At 43.6% G+C, this 20,452-nt stretch overlaps 1 protein-coding gene across 1 annotated transcript in view; it reads left to right on the top strand.

Moving 5' to 3' along the window:
- Positions 1-20,452, top strand: part of ANKRD55 (ankyrin repeat domain 55) — a 95,168-nt gene that overhangs the window by 61,794 nt on the left and 12,922 nt on the right. Inside the window, exons 6-8 of the mRNA XM_007112809.3 lie at positions 806-934; positions 12,852-13,036; positions 18,769-18,936. Coding sequence (XP_007112871.2) covers positions 806-934; positions 12,852-13,036; positions 18,769-18,936 — 482 coding nt within the window. The remainder of the gene's footprint in view (positions 1-805; positions 935-12,851; positions 13,037-18,768; positions 18,937-20,452) is intronic.

Genomic DNA, 20,452 nt, shown 5'->3' with positions numbered 1-20,452 from the left:
CCAGATTGACTCATCCAGATCTGTTCTCCAGGCTGCCACGGAGTGATTTCTTCTAAACAATGTAAATCAGATCATGTCAACATCTGCTTAAAATCCCCCACTGTCTTTCTATTGAGTTTAGAATAAAATCCAAATGCCTTGTACAGGGTATTCCCCATCCCACGCTCCCAGGATCAGTCCTGCCTCTCTCCAACCTCATCTCACATCTTTCTCCTCCTCTCCCTATTCATTCATTCTTTCTTTCATTCATTCAACAGCTGTTTATTTAGCCTTGGTTCAGTCCCTGGGGATACCGTAATAAAATAGACAGTGCCCCTGCCCTGGTGGCAGGAGATGGCATCCCAGCGTGACTGATCACGGGTGCCGGCCTTAGTGACTTGTTGCTCGCTGGTCTCTTCCCACAGTTCACCCTGGCTCACAGAGGCCCATGTAGAACAGTTCCTACCCCTGTGGTGGTTACTCTCTCACAGCACCCCAAGTACATTCTTTACAGCATTCAACAATCTGGAAAATCCTTTTGCTTGTTTGCGTGCATTTATTATCCATCTTCCTCTACCACAGTGTAATTCCCACGAGGACAGGATCTTATTTATCTTATTCACTGTAGTATCCTTAACACCTGTTTGCCTGGCACCAAGTAGAAGCCCAATAAGTATCTGCTGAATGAATGGCTCAAGGAACGAATGAACTGACAGGCGGCAACCAGCACATCCGGTGACGCCCTCAGGCCTGAGGAGAAAGTGTGCTCTGTTTTCCTTCCTGATATCCTGTGCTCATCTGTGTCCCTCTGATTGTGGTTTTGTAGGGAATGACACCACTCCACTGGGCAGCTTTCCACAACCGGCCTCAACACACCCAAATGCTGCTGAAGAAGGGGGCAGACCCCACCCTTGTGGATAAAGACTTTAAAACGGCTCTCCACTGGGCTGTGCAGGTGAGAAGTTAGCCAGTGGGCTTGTCTCAAGTATAAATGGTGTAAAGCAATGTTAACAATTCTGAGTATGTCAGACCTGAAAGATGGAATTTTCAAAGGTACAGTCCCAGCAATTGATGTGGACTTTATATGTACAACAGAGCAAGTAAGATACATGCTGCCCTCTTCCCTTCATTCATATCCAGTGCGGCAACAGCAAACCTGTCACTTTGGAGGATTTGGGTACATCAGTTGCTGAGAAGAAATCCTGCCAAGGTAAAGAGGGGGAGGAGTTACAGAATATCACCCACCTCGGCTGTTGCGCGCGCGCGCACACACACGCACACGCGCACACACGCGCACACGCGTGCACACACACGCACACACACGCGCACACCCTCTCTCACTCTCTCTTTCTCCATCTCAATGATTGCTGCTGGCTCACAGTGTACCAGGATAACCCTTCAAAGAATTATTAGGAAAGTCCCTTCAAAGTCTTTGGACATGACTTTGTTCTTCCTTCCAAATCCTCTGAAGCAGAGTAATTCCAGGTGACCCTGAACAATGGTACTCTGACCAATGAAAATTGTGGCTCATAACCCTACCTCACTATCCCAGAAGGGAGTCTGTACCAGTACACATGACCAGAGAAATCAGAAATCTACAGTCCAAGGGGGGGAAAACTGGGACTTCCCGGTGGTGCAGTGGTTAATACTCCACCTTCCAATGCAGGGGGTGTGGGTTCGATCCCTGGTCTGGGGTTCCACATGCTGTGCGGTGCAGTGCAGCCAAAAATTAAAAAAAAAACACAAAACCCAAAGAGGGGAAAGCTGAGACTAAGGTGAAAGGATGACCATAGCTAACACTTATTGAAGTGTTTTCTAAGGAAATCATTCAAAGGGAATGATTAACTAAGAGTTATCTATTGTGTCCTTGAGAGGAGAGCGATACTATGCATCCTTTCAACAAAGTTGCTAGCCCATTCTGTCTTTTCATGCCTAACCTAGACATCCCCACTGTTTATTTCTATCAGCCCGATAAGGGCACCCTTGCTGAACTGCTGCCAGGATCCCTGTGATTCTGCACGCCCTGATGGTGGTTTCGCTCAGGTGTTTTCACATGCCACACACAGCAGAGAAGGGCACCTGGCACTTTCAGGGTTGACATGTGTGCCTGAGATAAGGGCAAAACAGAACTGATTTGGAAACTACTCTGTTTTTGTTCCTACAAACTTGGCTTCAGTTACCCTGTAGCAGGGCCAGCCCTGCAAAACTGTGAAGTGAACAAAGCATGTTTTTGTCATCCTCACCTGCCCTTAGCACCCTCCTCCATACTTTCAGTATCTAATCAGCTGCCCTGTCCCCGTCATGCCAGTCCCTGCCCAGAGCCCAGTCCTCTGGCTGGTCAGGGGTCACCATTGGAGCAGTAGCCCCAGGGCAGCCCGGCTGGGCAACCAAGATGTATCCCACATGTGTTGGCTCTCAGCTAAGGTGAGAGTGGTATCAGAATCAAGCATTTTCTGTATATTCACTCCCATCACCCCTGTTTTCTGATTTCATAGATCTGGGATGGGGCTCATGCATGTGCATTTTGAAAAATCTCCCCGGGTAATTCTGACTGATATGCCTCCTCTGCCCCACCTTCCTCTACCACAGCCCAATTTAGAGCTGCTGCTTGGGAGGTGGCTTTGCAATCGAATCATCAGCAGTGCTTGTAAAACAACAGATTCCCAGACCCCACTCCAGACCTTCTGAGTTGGGCTCTTCATGTGTGGGAACACTTGATTTGATCCTCCAAGAGGCAATTTGGCAAAATCCAAAGAAAAATGTGCTCAACTCAGAAGATCTGAGTTTGCATTAACAGACCTGGCTTTGTTCTGAGAAGAGTCACCTAAACCTGCTTGGCTTAACTATAGGTGTATCTTTGGGGCATGAATGAGACCATGCGCATGACAGTGATATGTAATATTCTTTGTAATTGGAAGAGATTATCTTTTTTTTGCGGGGGGGGGGTGGGGGGGGGTGTTGCTGTACGCGGGCCTCTCACTGTTGTGGCCTCTCCCGTCGCGGAGCACAGGCTCCGGACGCACAGGTTCAGCGGCCATGGCTCACGGGCCCAGCCGCTCTGCAGCATGTGGGATCCTCCCGGACCGGGGCACGAGCCCGTGTCCCCTGCATCGGCAGGCGGACCCTCAACCACCACGCCACCAGGGAAGCCCGAGATTATCATTTTTATTATGGTTCCCAATTTCCTCCATGAAAGCTTAGTTATCATACCCACATCTACCTACTGTATTCTTTCTCTCTACTAAATGTTATAGCTTTTAACCTGCTACATTGATTTCAGTCCTGTCTGCACATTAGAATCAACTGAAGAGCTTTTAGACAATACTGATACCCAAGCCCCACACCCTTAGTTTTTCAGTCAGTTTGTCTGGGGTGGATCCTAGGTGTCAGTAATTTTTAAAGTTTTCCCTTCCTCCAGGAGATTGTAATGTCCAGCTGGGGTTGAAAACCACTGTGATAAATGAATTCGTATTAATGGGTTCTAAAACCTTAGCTACTCCTACCTATTTACATTTTGACCATGATTTTGTATAATAAGCATAATGCCTCACACATTTATATACTCAATAGCTTAATAAATATCTCATGAGAAAAAAAAATTTCATGAACACCTATTCTGCATCTGGCATTGTAGGGGGAAAGATTAAGAAGACAGGTTCCTTCTAGGACCCCTACAATTGTATATAATATTGCATGTGCTTATGTGTGAGGATGTTAGCATACAATTTTCTGAGGAAGTGCAGTTTCTTCATTTCTTCAATGAGGATCTGTAACTACCCCCTCCCCAAAAAAAAGGTTAAGAATCACACTCTGGAGGAACTGTACACCCTCTCCCTCCCTGTGGTTAGCAGTAAAATTCAGAAGTGGTGTGTTCTGCTGTTTACTCTGCAAAGAAGACTGAGGGTAATTCCAAATGTCAGCTGCAACCGGGATTATACTTGCCTCTGTTAGCCTTCTTCCTCATTTATAACTCAGGGCCAGCACTGTACTCCTCATAAAGTTTTTCCACATGAATGAGTCTATTTCCCATTGTCATTAATTCCTTTCACTGAACTTTCTGCTTTTCTCTTGGACTGTATGAGACCACATTTAAAGCTGTAGCACTTTGAACTAATAAAGCTCCTGTATTTGACCCAGGCAACCAAAACGTAAAGATTTGAAACATTGGGCCCAAAAAGTAAACTAAGTTTGACTTCTGCCCCCATTTCTTGGGTCCCTTGGTAGCTGGTGGTGCCCACCTTTGGGCCCATTGCCCTCGTTCACCTCCCACATCTGCCCAGGAGACCCGACTGCATGGCTCTCTCTGGGCTAGCACTGAGCAGAATGCTGTCCCTGTCTGCATCCAGTCTCCCTTGATGGAATCTCAGTCCCTTCGGGGCAAGTTCTTGCCTATCTGTGATGACACTAGCTTACCAGGCGTCTACACGGGTTATCTCTCGGGCTCATCTTCCTTTCACTCCTCAACACTGTAGAAATTTAGTCATTAATCTTTTTCTCATTCTCCTTTCCTCAGAAAGCCCATCGGTTCCTAAGGCTTCGACTGTCATTCTACTCAGAATTTCCTCAGATCAAAATCCAGCTCTGACCTCTCTCTTGAACGTTAAACTCACATTTCCAGCTCTACCCGGCATCTTCCCATAATTTCCCATGGACATATCAAACTCAGCATGTTCAAACTGAATCCAGGATCTCTCCTTCCCGTCACATTGCCATCCACCCAGTAGCGCAAGCCAGAGGCCGTCATGTGGCCCATGGACACTGCTTCCTTATCATCCTTCCTGTGTAATTGGTTATCAAGACCTCTCGATTCCACCTCCTCAGGTCTCACATCTCTGTGTACTCCTTTCTATCCCCACTGTATAGATCAGGGCCCCAGCAGGAAACAATCCACTCAGGTGGGATTATTTGAGCATAGATTAATAAAGAGGCTATTTACACACAACAGCAGGTTGCCATTAGGGCATCTGGGAGGGCATAGGAGGGAATGGTTACTAAGACACAGCAAAAGCTGTAGCTGTAGGAAAGGGCCTAGGACGGAAACTGTAGCCTTTGATGGAATAGTCAAACTGTGGCCTAGCAGGGAGGGAACTGGAGGATTAAATGCCCCAATCACTCTTTCCTCCTACGTCCATCTCCTGTCAGTACCACTCACTGGCCAATCCCAACCAGAAGCCAAAGGGCAAAGGGGCCCATTTGATGCAATTCATACATGCTAAAGGGTAGAGAGCAGGATGAAAAAAGATGGAGAGTTAACCGGGAAGAACAAATGGAGACAATTTAGTACACCTACCGTCAGTGCCTTAGATCAAGCTTCACCTATCTCTCACCTGAACAGTTTCAGTATCTGTATTCCTACTTTCAGCCCTTTCCTTCTCCAGTCTATTCTCACATTGCACCAAGTGCTCTTTCTGCAAATCACAAAGGAATGCACTAACGTAACTGTTACTACACCAAAACAATTATGGTCACTGCTGGTTCTTGGCTCAAAAACCTTCACTAAGTGCCATTTTCTGGTAAAGAGCAAACTCCCTGACTTGCACTTACTGCCATGAACAACCTCTCTGCAACCCACCCCACTCCCTGCCCTTTCCTCTTCAAGCCATATAGGCTTTACTCCAATCATACTGGAATATTAATAATCTCCTCCACACATCGTAAAGATTCATCCTGTCTTCCCCTTGGTCATGCTCTTCCCTTTTGGTGAAATACTTCTTTCTTCTTGCACTCCCTGCATCATCCCTTCTAACTGCAGAATTTATACTTGTTCTTCCTTATTTCTCAAGGCCCGACTAAGTTCACCCTCTTTGTTGAGCTCCCTTTCAGAATTTTTCCCTCCATCTAGCACTTCCTTACTTCTATTACTGGTGTTACAATCAGTGGGGTGCCTGTGTCTCCTCTTCTAGACTATGTGCTTAAGGGCAATGTGCCTTGCTCATCCAGATGTCTCTCAAGACCCAGAACAGATCTTTGTGAATCTTTGCGAACACCAAAAAGGTGTTCACTGAATTCAGTTCAATAAGCTTATCCATCCCAAGCCAGTGGGAATAGTGGCATATTGGGTTCTTTCTGTGAAATACCATTTTCAGCTTAACCGAAACTTCTAGGAATGAGATACCTTAGTATCTTTTTTTTTTTTTTTTGGCTGCATTGGGTCTTTGTTGCTGCGTGTGGGCTTTCTCTAGTTGTGGCAAGTGGGGGATACTCTTCGTGGCAGTGCACAGGCTTCTCATTGCGGTGGCTTCTCTTGCTGCAGAGCACGGGATCTAGGCACATGGCTTCAATAGTTGTGGTGCACAGGCTCGGGACTTGTGGCTCGTGGGCTCTAGAGCACAGGCTCAGTAGTTGTGGCGCATGGGCTTAGTTGTTCTGCCCCATGTGGGATCTTCCCAGAGCAGGGATCGAACCTGTGTCCCCTGCATTGGCAGCCGCCTTAACCAGTGCACCACCAGGGAAGTCCATGTGCCTTAGTCCGTGTGGCTTAGTATCAAGGAGTTTTTTCTAATGTTAGGAATTCTAGGATAGATATGATGGCAGGTCAGTGAGAAGGGCAAGTATCTACTGCCCCTCAAATCTCACCTCTAGCTCCTTCCTCCTAATCCTAGAAAATGTGTTTATTTGGAATCTTCCTCAGCAGTACTCTTCTTTCAATGCATTTTTCAAGGGAGGTTAGAAAGAAAAGAACTGCAGTAATATAAAACTATTTCATGTTTGTTCATTCAGTATGTAGTTATGTAGTTAAGGAAATTATACACACACACATACACATACCCTTGGAGTTCTTGAATGTAACCATCAACCCCAGTGCCTGAGACTGATTTGGTCCAGCATGGAATCCTCCTCCTTCCCGTGGTGGCCAAGATCTGTGGTCAACTGTTTGAAGTGTATCAAAATCCTGTAAGTATACTTTAAATATATTCAGAATGCCAAAGGATAATTATAAATATCATAGACCAGTGGATCCGGTTCATAGATGGAAGAGCCTTAGAACTGGAAAGGACCACACAAGTCATTTAGTCCAACCCCTCAGTTCACAGATGGCGAAACTAGTGCACAGGGAGGTTATCATTACCCAAACACACCCCACACCCACAGAGACTCAGGCCACACAACTCCCAGTGCTTGATAAGAGGAAAACTACAAAGCCACATAAGCCCAGAGTAAACAAAGAGAAAGTCAAATTTACGAAATCAACCCCTTTACCCTGGGAGCAAAGACTGAGCTGTCTTGAAGGGTAGCCTAAGTTAAAGTGGCCTGCATATGTCAGCTCCCCAGTGCTTGGCTGCAGAGAAGAAGGAGGGGACGAGGTAGACAGAGAAAAAACAGGAACTCACCTAGGAGTAAACGCAAGTGAGGAAAAAAGCGAAAAGAGAGTGAAAGGCGGGAGATAGTGAGAAAAAGAGAGGGAAGCTAAGAAAAGGATGAGTAAAATTCTATTTCGTTTGGCTTTGCCCATAGTTGATAAGGCTGGTTTTTATTTATTTATTTATTTATTTATGCATTGTTCAGCGTATATTTATTATGAGTTACTCTTTGCTAGACTCCATTTCAGCAGAAAGATTCCCAGTCATAGATGTGGCAAGGGCAATGCAGAGATGTCCTAGAGACTGTCACCTTGCCAGACAGCTAGAAGCAGAAGCTAGACTCTGTCTACACACTAACACAGCAGGGAAGGAGGTTTCGTGGGGGGCTTTTCCATATTAATCTTTAGAGCACCTGTGAAATGAAGTAGTTCAGCAGCTGAGGGTCACCATGCCTCACTGCCCCACCCCCCCCATTTCTATCTTCCACTAGTTCTCCAGGAGAGTCAGCCCCAGGCTTTGGGATACAGCAGCCTCTGGAGTCAGGCCAAGCGAAAGCCTGGGTCCAAAGGGGCTAACCGTGAAGATGGTCCTGACTCCAAGCCAGGATATTGGGCCCCTTTGTCCTCTAGTTAGCCCCAAACCCTCAGCTCTCAAGTGTTCACGCTATACAAACTAGTAAAACTTCCCCTCCAGCTCCATTCCAGTCTAACACATCTGGCTCCAGCTGAACTTACGGGCCAGTGTTCTCATAGCACAAAACCATCCAGCCCTTTAAAAGGGCCATGTGACCTAAAACCCTTATGTCCGCTTTGTACAGTCACTGTCATGTGACAAACAGACCCCTACCTCCAAGAGAAGATGGAGATTGGAGTTCCCTCCCTGAAGAACCCACCGTAGAATTAATGCCACCAACACGTTAACAAATAAACAACTAGTCCTAAATCTTGCGTTAAGACTCCTTGGGAGATCACCTAGAATGAAAAGAGTCTACAATCGGGACTTCCCTGGTGGCGCAGTGGTTAAGAATCCGCCTGCCAATGCAGGGGACACAGGTTTGAGCCCTGGTCCGGGAAGATCCCACCTGCCTCAGAGCAGCTAAGCCCGTGCGCCACAACTACTGAGCCTGTGCTCTACAGCCTGTGAGCCACAACTACTGAGCCCGCTTGCCACAAGTACTGAAGCCCGCACGCCTAGAGCCCGTGTTCCACCGCAATGAGAAGCCCAGCCCGCTCACCGCAACAGAGAGTAGCCCCCACTCGCCGCAACTAGAGAAAGCCCGTGCGCAGCAACGGAGACCCAACGCAGCCAAAAATAAATAAATAAATGAATAAGAGTCTACAATCAAGATACTGGAATCTTGTTTTTTATCAGTCTCCTATAGCAAAATTACTGTACGTTAATTCACCTTTCTTCTTGGCAAGCCTTCTTGCGAATTCCCCTCCCTCGTGAGGTATAAAGAGAAAATGACTAGGACTCAGTAGTTCCCAGCAGTTTTCAGAGTACCTGAAGGCACTTTACGGATTACCCATGAACAAAAAGAACAAAAATGCAGCAAAAATAAATAAATCCACAATCTCATTTGGCCACCCAATGTAGAACTCTAGAGCTCCATAATAAGATCTATATGATATTTTTCCCCTATTGAATGATATTCCCACAAAACAGAAACCCACTCTCCATTCTTCCTAAGGGCCCTTCTGGGCAACATCCCATTTTTTCTCTCCTGGTGCTTCCTGGTGTCTGTGACCAAGGCTTCCCAGGCCTGGAGACTCCCTTTGACTGACACTCAGTCCATTTTGCCAAGAAGGGAATGCTGGTACCAGGAGACCACTGAGCCAGGGCCTCAGCTCACAAGCTAGTACTCTCCAGGGCTCTCTCAAATTCTTGTGAGGGTGCACCGTGGCAACCCTCCTAGGAGAGGATTTTAAAACACCTAACGTTGAAAGAAGGTCTCAGTTGGCAAGGCACACTTCATTGCTCCTGATGTTGCTGATCCCAACAGCAGTTTTTGCTTAAATTCCTCCCATATGAACATGCAGGATCAAATAAATAGACCGTACTTGTAACTGGAGACAAAATGGTGTAGTGGTGAAGTACAAGGGCTCTGCAGACGGTCAGTCCTGGCTTTGCCACCTCTTGGCTGTGACAGTGGGCAGCTTAATCCCTCTGTGCCTCCAATTTCTCCTCTGCAATATGGGGATGATAAGAGTACCTACCTCATGAAGTTGTTGTCAGGATTAAATGAGTTAGAACGTGGAAATGCAGTGCTGGGCACAGAACGTTCACTCGGTAAACGTTGCTATCACCGTTACTCCTGGGAGGATATTCTTATAAAGAAAAAAAAAAAGGCAATGATAATGTTGTAATTAGGGGCCAGGTTTAGAGACAAAGGAATTGTCTGGAAGATTCAGGACAAAAGACATTTTGGAGGAAAAGTGTAAGGGGGTGGAATTTCTCTTATCCAGAAAAGCTGTGTAAGACTCCAGCTTGCAAGGGAAATGCTGACTGGGACTGTCTGGTCAGGAACTCAGAAGAGGCCCGCTGAGATGTGCTGGGCCGCAGTCTCTATCTCAGCAGGCTGCTTCCAGAATGGCTCCTCTGTGGGTCAGGCAAGGAGAGAGGAAGACAGCGTGTAAGAAGTGGGTTTTGTTTTTTCCATCTGTGCTTGACACTCCATCCCACACAGAAGGAGAACCGTGACAGAGTGTTTTGCTGTTTGAATCACTGTGGCAACCTGAATTCCTTTGCTCTTCCAGGAAACCATAAACAAAATCAATTCATTGAGCGGACACTCTTTTTTGCTTCTGTTTTCCTTCTCCAATGGCTAGTGCTTCTTAAAAGGGGAGAGGGGTCTCCTGATTGTTTTAAATATACCATATTTCAGACCCTTCAAAATATGTTTACATAACATCAGGTGAAAGAACCTTAGAAAAGCTGATAAAGCAGGCACGAAAGCTTAGATGTGTTCACTGTAGCCACCTTTTGATGACAGGCATGCCATAGAACTAAAGTCACTGATCCGAATTATTTAAAAGTCATTGCGAGACAAAGGAAGAATGGAGGGAGAAAGAGGATGTAAGGGGGAAGGTGAGAAGGAAAAAAGGAAAAAGGTTGCAGGCAGGGCCCACTTTATGGGTGTGTGACCAGTAAAGCCACAGATGCCCCACTCTCAGCAGGGAGCTCTGTGCTCAGGGTATGATGCTGTGTGGCCATCTGAAAATTCTCAGTAATTCTATCGTTGAATTTGTGTTTTGTATGTTAAGTCTAATAGGACACTGGAGCCTCAGCTCACACAGTCCCACCTCCCTGCTGCCCTGGGACAGATGCTCAGGCCCCCCCAGCTCCTCAGTCCCCTGGCAGGGGTCTGGGCACAGACTCAGGGAGGGTCAGGATTGAGCATTAGCTGAATTGCAAGATGGGGCCCTAGGCACCTGTGAGGGTTTGCACTCACCGTGAGAATGCCCAGCCCAAGGGAGTGTGACACTAAATAGCAAATAAAAATCGCAATGACAGGTCCAGAGAGACACCATGGAAGAAGGGAATACATTATTCCTCTGCCATGTGAGCAGGGGTCTCCACATTTTCCCTGGGCCCCATAAATTATGTAGCTGGCCCTGGTTGTAACATTTAAAACCCACTCAGCACTCTTTCTGGGGCTCAAAGTTGAGAGCTTTGAGTGCCCTGAGCCTTTGGTCCTGCAAGAGGTTGCAGAACTTGTATCAGCTGCGGTCCCCTGAAACAGTGGGAGCACACTCGAGGGTTCACTGTGTAATGGTTCCCTGTGAAGCCACGCTGAGTAACGGGATATCCGGAGAGTCCTCAGTGCAAACAGGGAGAGGGGAGGGAAAGGAAGAGGAAAAGCAAAAATGAAAGGGTGCTGTTCCACAGAATTGTGCAAACTGACTCAGAGGATCTAAAAGACAACCCTGGGGTCAGATAAACTGGGATAACAAAGTGGGAGGAATGCCAAAAGAAATGTTACATGGGAAAATTTATTAGGAGGTGGCTGTCGAATAGCACTTGGAATGTATTAGAATTGCAGCTTTAAAAAAGTTCAACACTCTCAGCTGATTCACTTTGTTATAAAGCAGAAACTAACACACCATTGTAAAGCAATTATACTCCAATAAAGATGCTAAAAAAAAAAAAAAAAAGTTCAACACTCTTTCTGCCCAGGACCCTGAGCCTGGCACGTGACCTGGCTCCTGGCCCCCAGAACTAGAGCGAGTCTCTGCCGTTTCTTTAACCTGCTCCTCATGCCTCCTAGAGACCTCCTTTCTTCCCATAAGACCTGCTGCGTGGAGATGCAGTGTCTCTATGGATTCATTGAGAAAATTAAAATGCTGATGAATTATTTGGACTGTTTTATAATCTTTATACAGATATCAGGAGAAATCTGAAAGATAAGACTTTCCACTGTGTAAGATAAAACTAGAATTTACTGGCCATTGAGGATTTATTGTCATCTAAAATTGCAAATGCTTATGCAGTGTTTTTTGTATTTTTTCAGTCCAATGAAAGGTAACATGCACAGCATTTACTTACTCATTTGTTCAATCTGAAGAGATGTAGGACACTCTCAAGAAAGAGCTGGTGACTTTTAAGGCTGGGACAGGTTACTAAAAGGAGTATAGAATAGCCTCCCTTCAAAGGTAAGATAAGGGCTTCCCTGGTGGTGCAGTGGTTGAGAATCCACCTGCCAATGCAGGGGACATGGGTTCGATCCCTGGCCCTGGAAGGTCCCACATGCCACAGAGCAGCTAAGCCCGTGCGCCACAACTACTGAAGCCTGTGCGCCCTGGAGCCCATGCTCTGCAACAAGAGAAGCCACCGCAATGAGAAGCCCACGCACCGCAATGAAGAGTAGCCCCTGCTCGCCGAAACTAGAGAAAGCCCATGCGCAGCAATGAAGACCCACAGAGCCAAAAAAATATATATATATATGATAAGATAAAAACTTATTATACACCTACACAGAAAGAGGGACCCAGTTTAGATGGTTGCCTAAAGTTCTTTCCTTTTCATACTTGTTTTTATTTCTTTTTATCGATTAGCTACTAAATTATGACCCACTTCTTTTCACAAAGGATTTTTGACAATTAAATTACATGCAATTTATAGCAATTTGACCATCACCAGATCATTCTGATCATCATTATGTCACTAGTCAGTACTCATCATAGTCATTTTGTTAACATCAAAATTAACTCTGCCAACTTCTCAGGGGTTAACCTCTACAGCAAGTGGGGGAAACAAAACGAATATATTTAATGAGGAAGTCATCTAGGTGGCCCACCCATTGTGCTAGCTCTGATGTCAGTCAATTACACCTGTATTTAAGTCCTCCTTAGTTCACTGATTATGGAAGACAATTTAGCTCTTACAGGAGACAAAAATCCCTGCAGTGACTTGAGACAAGTGGAAATTTGTTTGTGGGTTTGATAAAATGAATTTTTTGTTGTTGTTGTTTTGAATTTTTTTGCTTTGAATTTTTATCTTAATTTGAATTTGCATAGATAGGGAAGAGCACTGGATTGTACATAATGAGCTTTCTTTGACTCTGTTTTCCAGAGTGGAAATAGAATTCTGTGTTCCATCATCCTGAGCCATCACCAGGGTCCGTCCATAATCAACTACGACGATGAGAGTGGGAAGACGTGTTTGCACATCGCCGCAGCAGCAGGTTTCAGTGACATCATCAACGAGCTGGCAAGATTCCCTGAGTGCAACCTGCAGGCTCTGGATGTGGACGACAGGTATCCATGGCAACTCAGAAATGTGGGGAACTACCAGTCATCTTTTCCAAATTTTAATCTCAAAATAAAGAAGATGTTTAAGGAGTTATCCTATATGACTATATCCTTACTGCCAGTAATATTTATACATGTGCTTGTGACAATAAAAGCTGCTCTATTTTAGTCAGGGCAGGAAAAATCATTGTTATGAAGAGAAACGCCATGACTGTACAGTATTGTCAGACTTTCCACTTTTTGCTAACCGTTCTCAGTGTTCTCAGAAGGCCTTCTGTATATCAGCTTCCTGCTATAGGCGCTTTTTGTTCTTAACAGTAAGTCTTAATTCTTTTCCTTCGTTTCTGGATTATGTCATAAAGTCAACAAGCTCTTGTTATCCAGAGAAGAGCATAATAGAGGCTTTGTTTTCAGAACTAGATGTGACCTTATCAGGGTTCTGTTTTGGGTTTCTCAGTCATTAAAGATGTAGTTGCATAGAAAAGGAAGCTGAGTCTAGGAAGGTAAAGAGACTTGCCTCAGAGGTATTTAGCAACTAAATGAAAACTTGTACCCTTGACTTCTAAACAGAGCTTTTTACCTACATGCCCTTCATCCATAATCAACTATCAGAACTTTTCAATTACAATGTGTATCTAGCCTTTCTTTCAGTTAGGCATAGATAGACTCAATGGAAATATAAGAATAATATAACAACAAATAAGACTATAGAAAATGAGTATAAGGCTTGTACGCTACGTATAGTTTTGCTTACCTTTTTCTATTGAAGTGCAAATCTAGCCATCTACTTATCATGATTTTAGATGCCCCAAGAAGCACTTCCTACTTCCTGATACCTGAAATCCTTATAACACGGGGAAAGAAATCTTGGGTTCCACATAAATCTCAGAAGCTGGAGATGGTTAATATGATGACTTTAATTAAAATTAAGGTATAAATCATTGAAAGTAGACCTTTTCCTAAGAGCAGATGTTGAACTTGAGCAGGTAAGAAAGTAATAGGACTTAGTTACATGAGGAGAAAAGGTGAATGATCCACAAAGAGAAGAAAAGAACACATCTAGGAAAAGAGGGCTAGAAAAAGGTTTGCCTACTTCAAAATACTTGTAGAACCAGCTCTGAATAGAATATTTCCCACTTTGCATTATCACATGCTTAGCAGAGAAAATTTAGTTCCCCCAGCCTCAGGGAAGAAAGAATAACCAAGGGCAGAAAGAAAATGCAAAAGATTGGGTCCTACAAGGGTTCAAAGTGAAGTAAAATCTCAAGAAAGGTCTAGTTCCTGCTCCAAAGTTCAGCTCATGTGTTGCATGCACTAATCAAATCCTGCTCTTCATTTTGTTTCAGTTTCTGCATCCTGCATTGTGTAGCTGTGCCTTCACATTGAAACTGTAAGCTTGTATTAGTATAGAATTTTTCAAAATTTTCATAGGTTTAAGTACTTAACGCATTTGCAACAATTGTGACTTCGCTTTCCTTCTTTTTTTTTTCCTCCAGTGGAGACAAAGTTTTTGAGGAAAGAGAAGAAAAATAAGGCAATGATTTAAAAAAAAAAAAAAAAAACGAGGATGAGGGAAAATATGGCAAAACTAGTCCTCGATATTAAAACACATCATAAATCTATGACATTTAAAACACGGTGGTACTAGCCTAAGATTGATGGCACAGAACACATAACTCATAAATAGCTTATGTAGCTTAAATGTCCCAAATTTCATCAGTCTATGAGGTCATACTTTCCTTTAGTACCCAAGTCATTTATTTTCAGGAGGGAGACTCTTTTATCAAACTCTCCTCCCTACACATATCTGGGAATTATCTAGAGAATGTTTGCATGTTCCATAAATCGTTCCTTGGCTTCTGACACTCCAGCCAACACTGCATTCTTGTACCCATCATCTCCTGCCCTTCAGAAACCACCTCATCGTCCACTGCTTGTCTCTGATGAATTTATTCTGAATCATGGGCCCTGATTCTCCAGCTCCTCACTGTGATAGCTGAGTCTAGTCTGCTATGTTGGTAGGACTGTCCTGAAGCTTAGAGATAAGAAAGGAACTACAGCTTAGATAACTTGAAATTGGATGCTACATATTGCCCACAAAGGCTCTATGTGTATTAGTTAGAAGTTATCTATGCTTCTCCTGTTTCTCTGCAAAATAATTTTTTTCCCTGTGTCCTTCTGGACCTCTTCTTCCATGTTGATGGCCAGAAGAATTAAAACAGTCACTCTTAGCAATTGTTATGAAGGAGTATTTCACAGTGCTCCAGAGAGAATTGTCACGTGTTGGTAAACCTGACTACATTGATATCCAGCCCTCCATCTACTGAATTTATGGGCAATATATTCTCTAAGCAGTAAGGCATAATATGGCTGGTGCCTCATCTTGTTTCATAATAAATTTTGTTTGGAGACCTCACTCACACAGAATGGAATGAATCATATCCGCTACATGTTCAAATAGTGTGATTGATGACTGTGTTGAAAAAATATATGGTCCTATTAAGGGTTCTCAAATTTCTGCCCATATCATAACATGAGGAAAAGGATGCTTGATTGACAGAGGACACGATTTACCATGGGGACTGTGGTCGCACTGTGGACATGGCTACTCTCCGAATACTAAGGCCCAAGCCCCTTCACAGATGCCTGGCCCGCAGGCTGCCTCCATGTCTGAGAGACCTCTTGGCTCTCCCAGGGGTGGCCTTCTGCCAGCGGTCGAGCCCCAGAGTAAAGCCAAGAAGAGGCCTTCCATGCCCTCCTTTCCTGCCTCAGGACTGATCCTTTCCCAGAGTGACTGACAGGAAGAGTAGCCACTCTCTTCACGGGAAACCCCATTCGCAGGCGTGTCCTCTTTCACTGGGCCCCTCCTTAGCCTCCCAGGTCCCACTGCCCGGGCACACCACACAGACATCCCCGCCACCCATTGTCCAGCATCTCTGCCAAGGAAGCAAGGTTCGGGTCCCCTCTGCTCTTGGGTCCAGTGGTCCTTTATGCTCTTATCACCTTCTTGTCCCATCTGCCTTGATAGTTATTTCTACAGCTGGGGAACTCATTTGCTCCAAATCTGCTCTCAGTTCTGGGCTTGGCTTTTGGAAACAGAAAGACACTGACTATTTCTCTTATCCACCCTGCTATATCCCTCCCCTGAGGTTGAGCATACAATCAACCATATCCTTAAATGAGGAAAGAGGAAGGGTAGAAAAGTACGTATATAGGTCAGGATCTCAAAATATGATCCCACTGCACTAATAAATGGTGTTGAGAAAAGTTGGCTATGTAACTGGAAAAATGGTCAGATTGGCTCCACACCTCACCACACATAGCAAAATACACATCCAGACACACGTGCAGTTTTTTCTTTTAATCCAAATAAATCTAGAAGAAAATATTGGTTTCCTTTTTATTTACATTCAGTAAATTTCCTTTTTTTTTTGATGTATAGTTCTGTGAATTTTAACACATGCATAGATTCATGTAACCACCACAAGCAAGATTCAAGACAATTCTGTCACCTCCAACATCAATTCAGGTTGTCCTTTTGTAGTCAAGGCCTCCCCCATCTCTAAGCTCTGGCAACCACTGATTAGTTCTGTCTCTTGGGTTTTGCCTTTTCCAGAATGTTATATAAATGGAAATATACAGTATGTAATCTTTTGAGATTGATTTATTTCACTTGGTAGAATGACTTGAGATTCATCTATGTTCCATATATCAGTAGGCTGTTCTTTTTATTGCTGAAGAGGATTCAATTTTGTGGATGAACTATAGTTTGTTTGTCCATTCACCCATTGAAGGACATTGGGTTGTTTACAGTTTGGGGCAATTATGAATAACGCTGCTATAAACATTTGTGTATAAGTTTTTGTGTGAACATAAATTTTCATTTCTTTAGCTATATATCTAGAAGTGAGATTGCTTGGTCATATGGTAAGTATGTTTAACTTTAGAAGGGACTGACAAACTATTTTCTGGTGTGACTGTTTCCATTTTGTATTCCCATCAAAAATGTATAAAAGTTCAGGTTGCCCTGAATCTTCATCAGCCTTTGGTATTGCCAGGTTTGGGGTTTGTTTTTTTCAAATTTTTTTTTTAATTGAAGTATAGTTGATTTACAATGTTGTACCAATCTCTGCTGTACAGCAAAGTGACTCAGTTATACGCACACACACACATATATACATTCTTTTTATTTTTTCTTAATTTTAGCCATTTAAATAAATATGTAGTTGTATCCCATTGTGTTTTAATTTGCATTTCTCTAATGACAGATGTTATTGAGCACGTTTTCATGTGCTTATTTACCATTTATGCATCTTCTTTGATAAAGTGTTCAGATCTTTTGCTAATTCAATTGGCGTCCTTTTTTTTTTTTTGCGGTACACTGGCCTCTCACTGCTGTGGCGTCTCCCGTTGCGGAGCACAGGCTTCGGACGCGCAGGCTCAGCGGCCGTGGCTCACGGGTCCAGCCGCTCCGCGGCATGTGGGATCTTCCCAGACCGGGGCACGAACCTGCGTCGCCTGCATCGGCAGGCGGACTCTCAACCACTGCGCCACCAGGGAAGCCCCGTGCATATTTTTTTATTCTGTTTTGGAATACTTTACATATTCTGAATACAAATTCTTTGTTGAATGTGCAGTTTGCAAATATTTTCTCCCGGTCTCTGGCTTTTTTTTTTTTTCTTCCCTAAGAAAATAGTAGTTTTGCCATTTAACAAGGTTTAAATACTGATGAATATTCATCCACCTTCTGGCTGATGAAGGACTTTCTAAAACATAAAATCATGAAACAAACCAAAAATGAAGAGGTAAATAAATGTGATTATTCCTTAAATTTTTTAATGGAAAATCACTAAAAAATTAAAAGCTAAGTAACAAATTAGAGAAAATGTTTTCATAACATAACCTAGAAAAAAAAGGTACTTTAAATTTTTTTTTTTCTTGCGGTACGCGGGCCTCTCACTGTTGTTGCCTCTCCCGTTGCGGAGCACAGGCTTCGGACGCGCAGGCTCAGCAGCCATGGCTCACGGGCCTAGCCGCTCCCCGGCATGTGGGATCTTCCCGGACCAGGGCACGAACCGGCATCCCCTGCATTAGCAGGCGGACTCTCAACCACTGCGCCACCAGGGAAGCCTGATACCTTAAATATTTTAAAAGCCCATATAAATTAGTAAGAAAAACTAGTAATCTAATGGAAAAATGGGCATAGGGCATTAAGAATCATTTCAATGAAGAAACTCAAATGGCAAATATACATATATTTCAAAAGTTCTTCCCCACTATTAATTAAAGAAATGCAGAAGAAAACGACACTGAAGTACCATTTTGCCTACCAAGTTGGCAAGGATCTTTAAAGATGGTGATAATACAATATTGGGAAGGAGTAGGGACACAGCTGGTAGGAGGAGAGATTGAGCCAGTTTTTTTGGAAGGCAGTTTGGCACTATGTATAAAGAGCCTTATGATTGTTCATACCCTTTGACCCACTACTTCCTCTTCTAGGAAATTCTCAGAAAGACCAAAGCAGGTGGAAGGCCACAGAATATCAGAATTAGAGGAGAGGCCCTTACACACATACACCATCATCCTGAAGCCCCATTTAATACATACCATTTCCACACTGTAAATTGCAACAAGTCTTTCCTGCCACATCCCAACTTCAAGCAGGAGCTGTTGCCAGCTAAGTAACCTGTACTATTCATGTGCTCAGACACTTATGCTGTTCCCCTGTGGTCCCCCAGGACACCTCTGCACTGGGCTGCAGCTGCAGGAAAGGCAGACTGTGTGCAGTCACTGCTGGAGCTGGGCATAGACAGCAACCTGCGAGACATCAGTGAGAGCACACCCCTGGCCTATGCCCTGTACTGCAGCCACACGGCCTGTGTCAAGCTACTCTCCCAAGAGAGCAGGTGAGCGCACCAGGAGGCACTCATTTTTTCTTCCTCTCAAAGATTTATAAAATTGGATGAAACTGTTTAAACTGCCAAAACTAGCAGAAAACCAGCAATAACTTAATAACCGTGCTTGCCATTATCTAACACGTAATGACATGTCCTTGATGCTGTGGAGCAAAATGATAGTAGTAAGCCTGAATCCATCAGCCTAATATTCACTGAACTCTAATCTCTTCTTTCCTCTTTCTCCCTTTCCTCGTCTTTTTATACCATATACTATTTATTTATTTATTTATTTATTTATTTCTGGCTGCATTGAGTCTTCGTTGCTGCGCGTAGGCTTTCTGTAGTTGCAGCGAGCAGGGGCTACTCTTTGTTGTGGTGCACGGGCTTCTCACTGCGGTGGCTTCTCTTGTTGCGGAGCATGGGTTCTAGGCGCGCGGGCTTCAGTAGTTGCAGCACGCGGGCTCAGTAGTTCTGGCACGCAGGCCCTAGAGTATGCCATATACCCTTAATTGCTCTTTTGCTTAAATCAGCGTTTCTCCAACTTTTTGTTCTCAGGACCCTTTTACACTCTCAAAAATTATGGAGGACCCTAAAGAGCTTTTGTTTATGTGAGTTACACCTATCAATATTTATGACATTAGAAGTTAAAACTGAGGAACTTTTGAAAAAATATTTTGTTATTAATTTAAAGTAATAACCCATTACATTTACAAGTTAACATTAATACCATGTTTTTAGTTAAAAATAACCCATTCTTCAAAACAAACCAAAAAAATGTAATGAGAAGAGCAGTTTTGTTCTCCTTTGCTCTTTGAATCTCTTTGATATCTTTATAGAAGCTTAATAGAATACAGCTGCATTCCCACATCTGCTTCTGCATTCAATCCATTGCAATATGGTTGTTTTGACTGAAGTGTATGAAAACAATCTGGCCTCACATAGATATGTAGGTGAAAAAGGGAGGAGTATTTCAAGAGCCTTTTCAGATAACTGTGGATACTTTTCCTTTGATACTACACCAAAACTTGACAAGTAGTAGTTTTCTAAAGCTTAGTGGCAATGTGGACTCTGTCACCATATGAGTGAAGTTTTTGAATTCTGTTACATTAAAATCCATTCGTATATCTCGCACTTTAAATGTGTCTTACATCTATGCATGATTTTATAATATCTTGCATTGGTCATTTGGAAAATATTGGTTTACTTAGTTATGAAGATCTTCCAAATAGTACATTTCATTATACAATACCAGAAAAAAAATCACATTTGTTAATATCACCACTGTTCTCATCAGAAAGGCCTCTATGTATCAGGAAGCTGTCAAGCTCACAGTGTGCATACAAATTTTCCAAAATTCTAATTTTTGCTTGAAAACTAGATTTTTGTCATTGGCAACAATTAATGTCAATTGTTTACCTTGAAATGACAGGCTCACTTTGTTCATTTTTGAGAAATCAAATGCCCAACTCCAAATAACCACAGCTTGTCTCTAAGCCATAAAAATCATGTTTCATGAAAAAAGTGT

This window comes from Physeter macrocephalus, chromosome 8, assembly GCF_002837175.3.
Source record: "Physeter macrocephalus isolate SW-GA chromosome 8, ASM283717v5, whole genome shotgun sequence".
NCBI classification, from domain to species: Eukaryota; Metazoa; Chordata; class Mammalia; order Artiodactyla; family Physeteridae; genus Physeter; species Physeter macrocephalus.
Note: the sequence above shows the minus strand (reverse complement) of the source record. Positions and strands in the feature narration are given on the sequence as shown.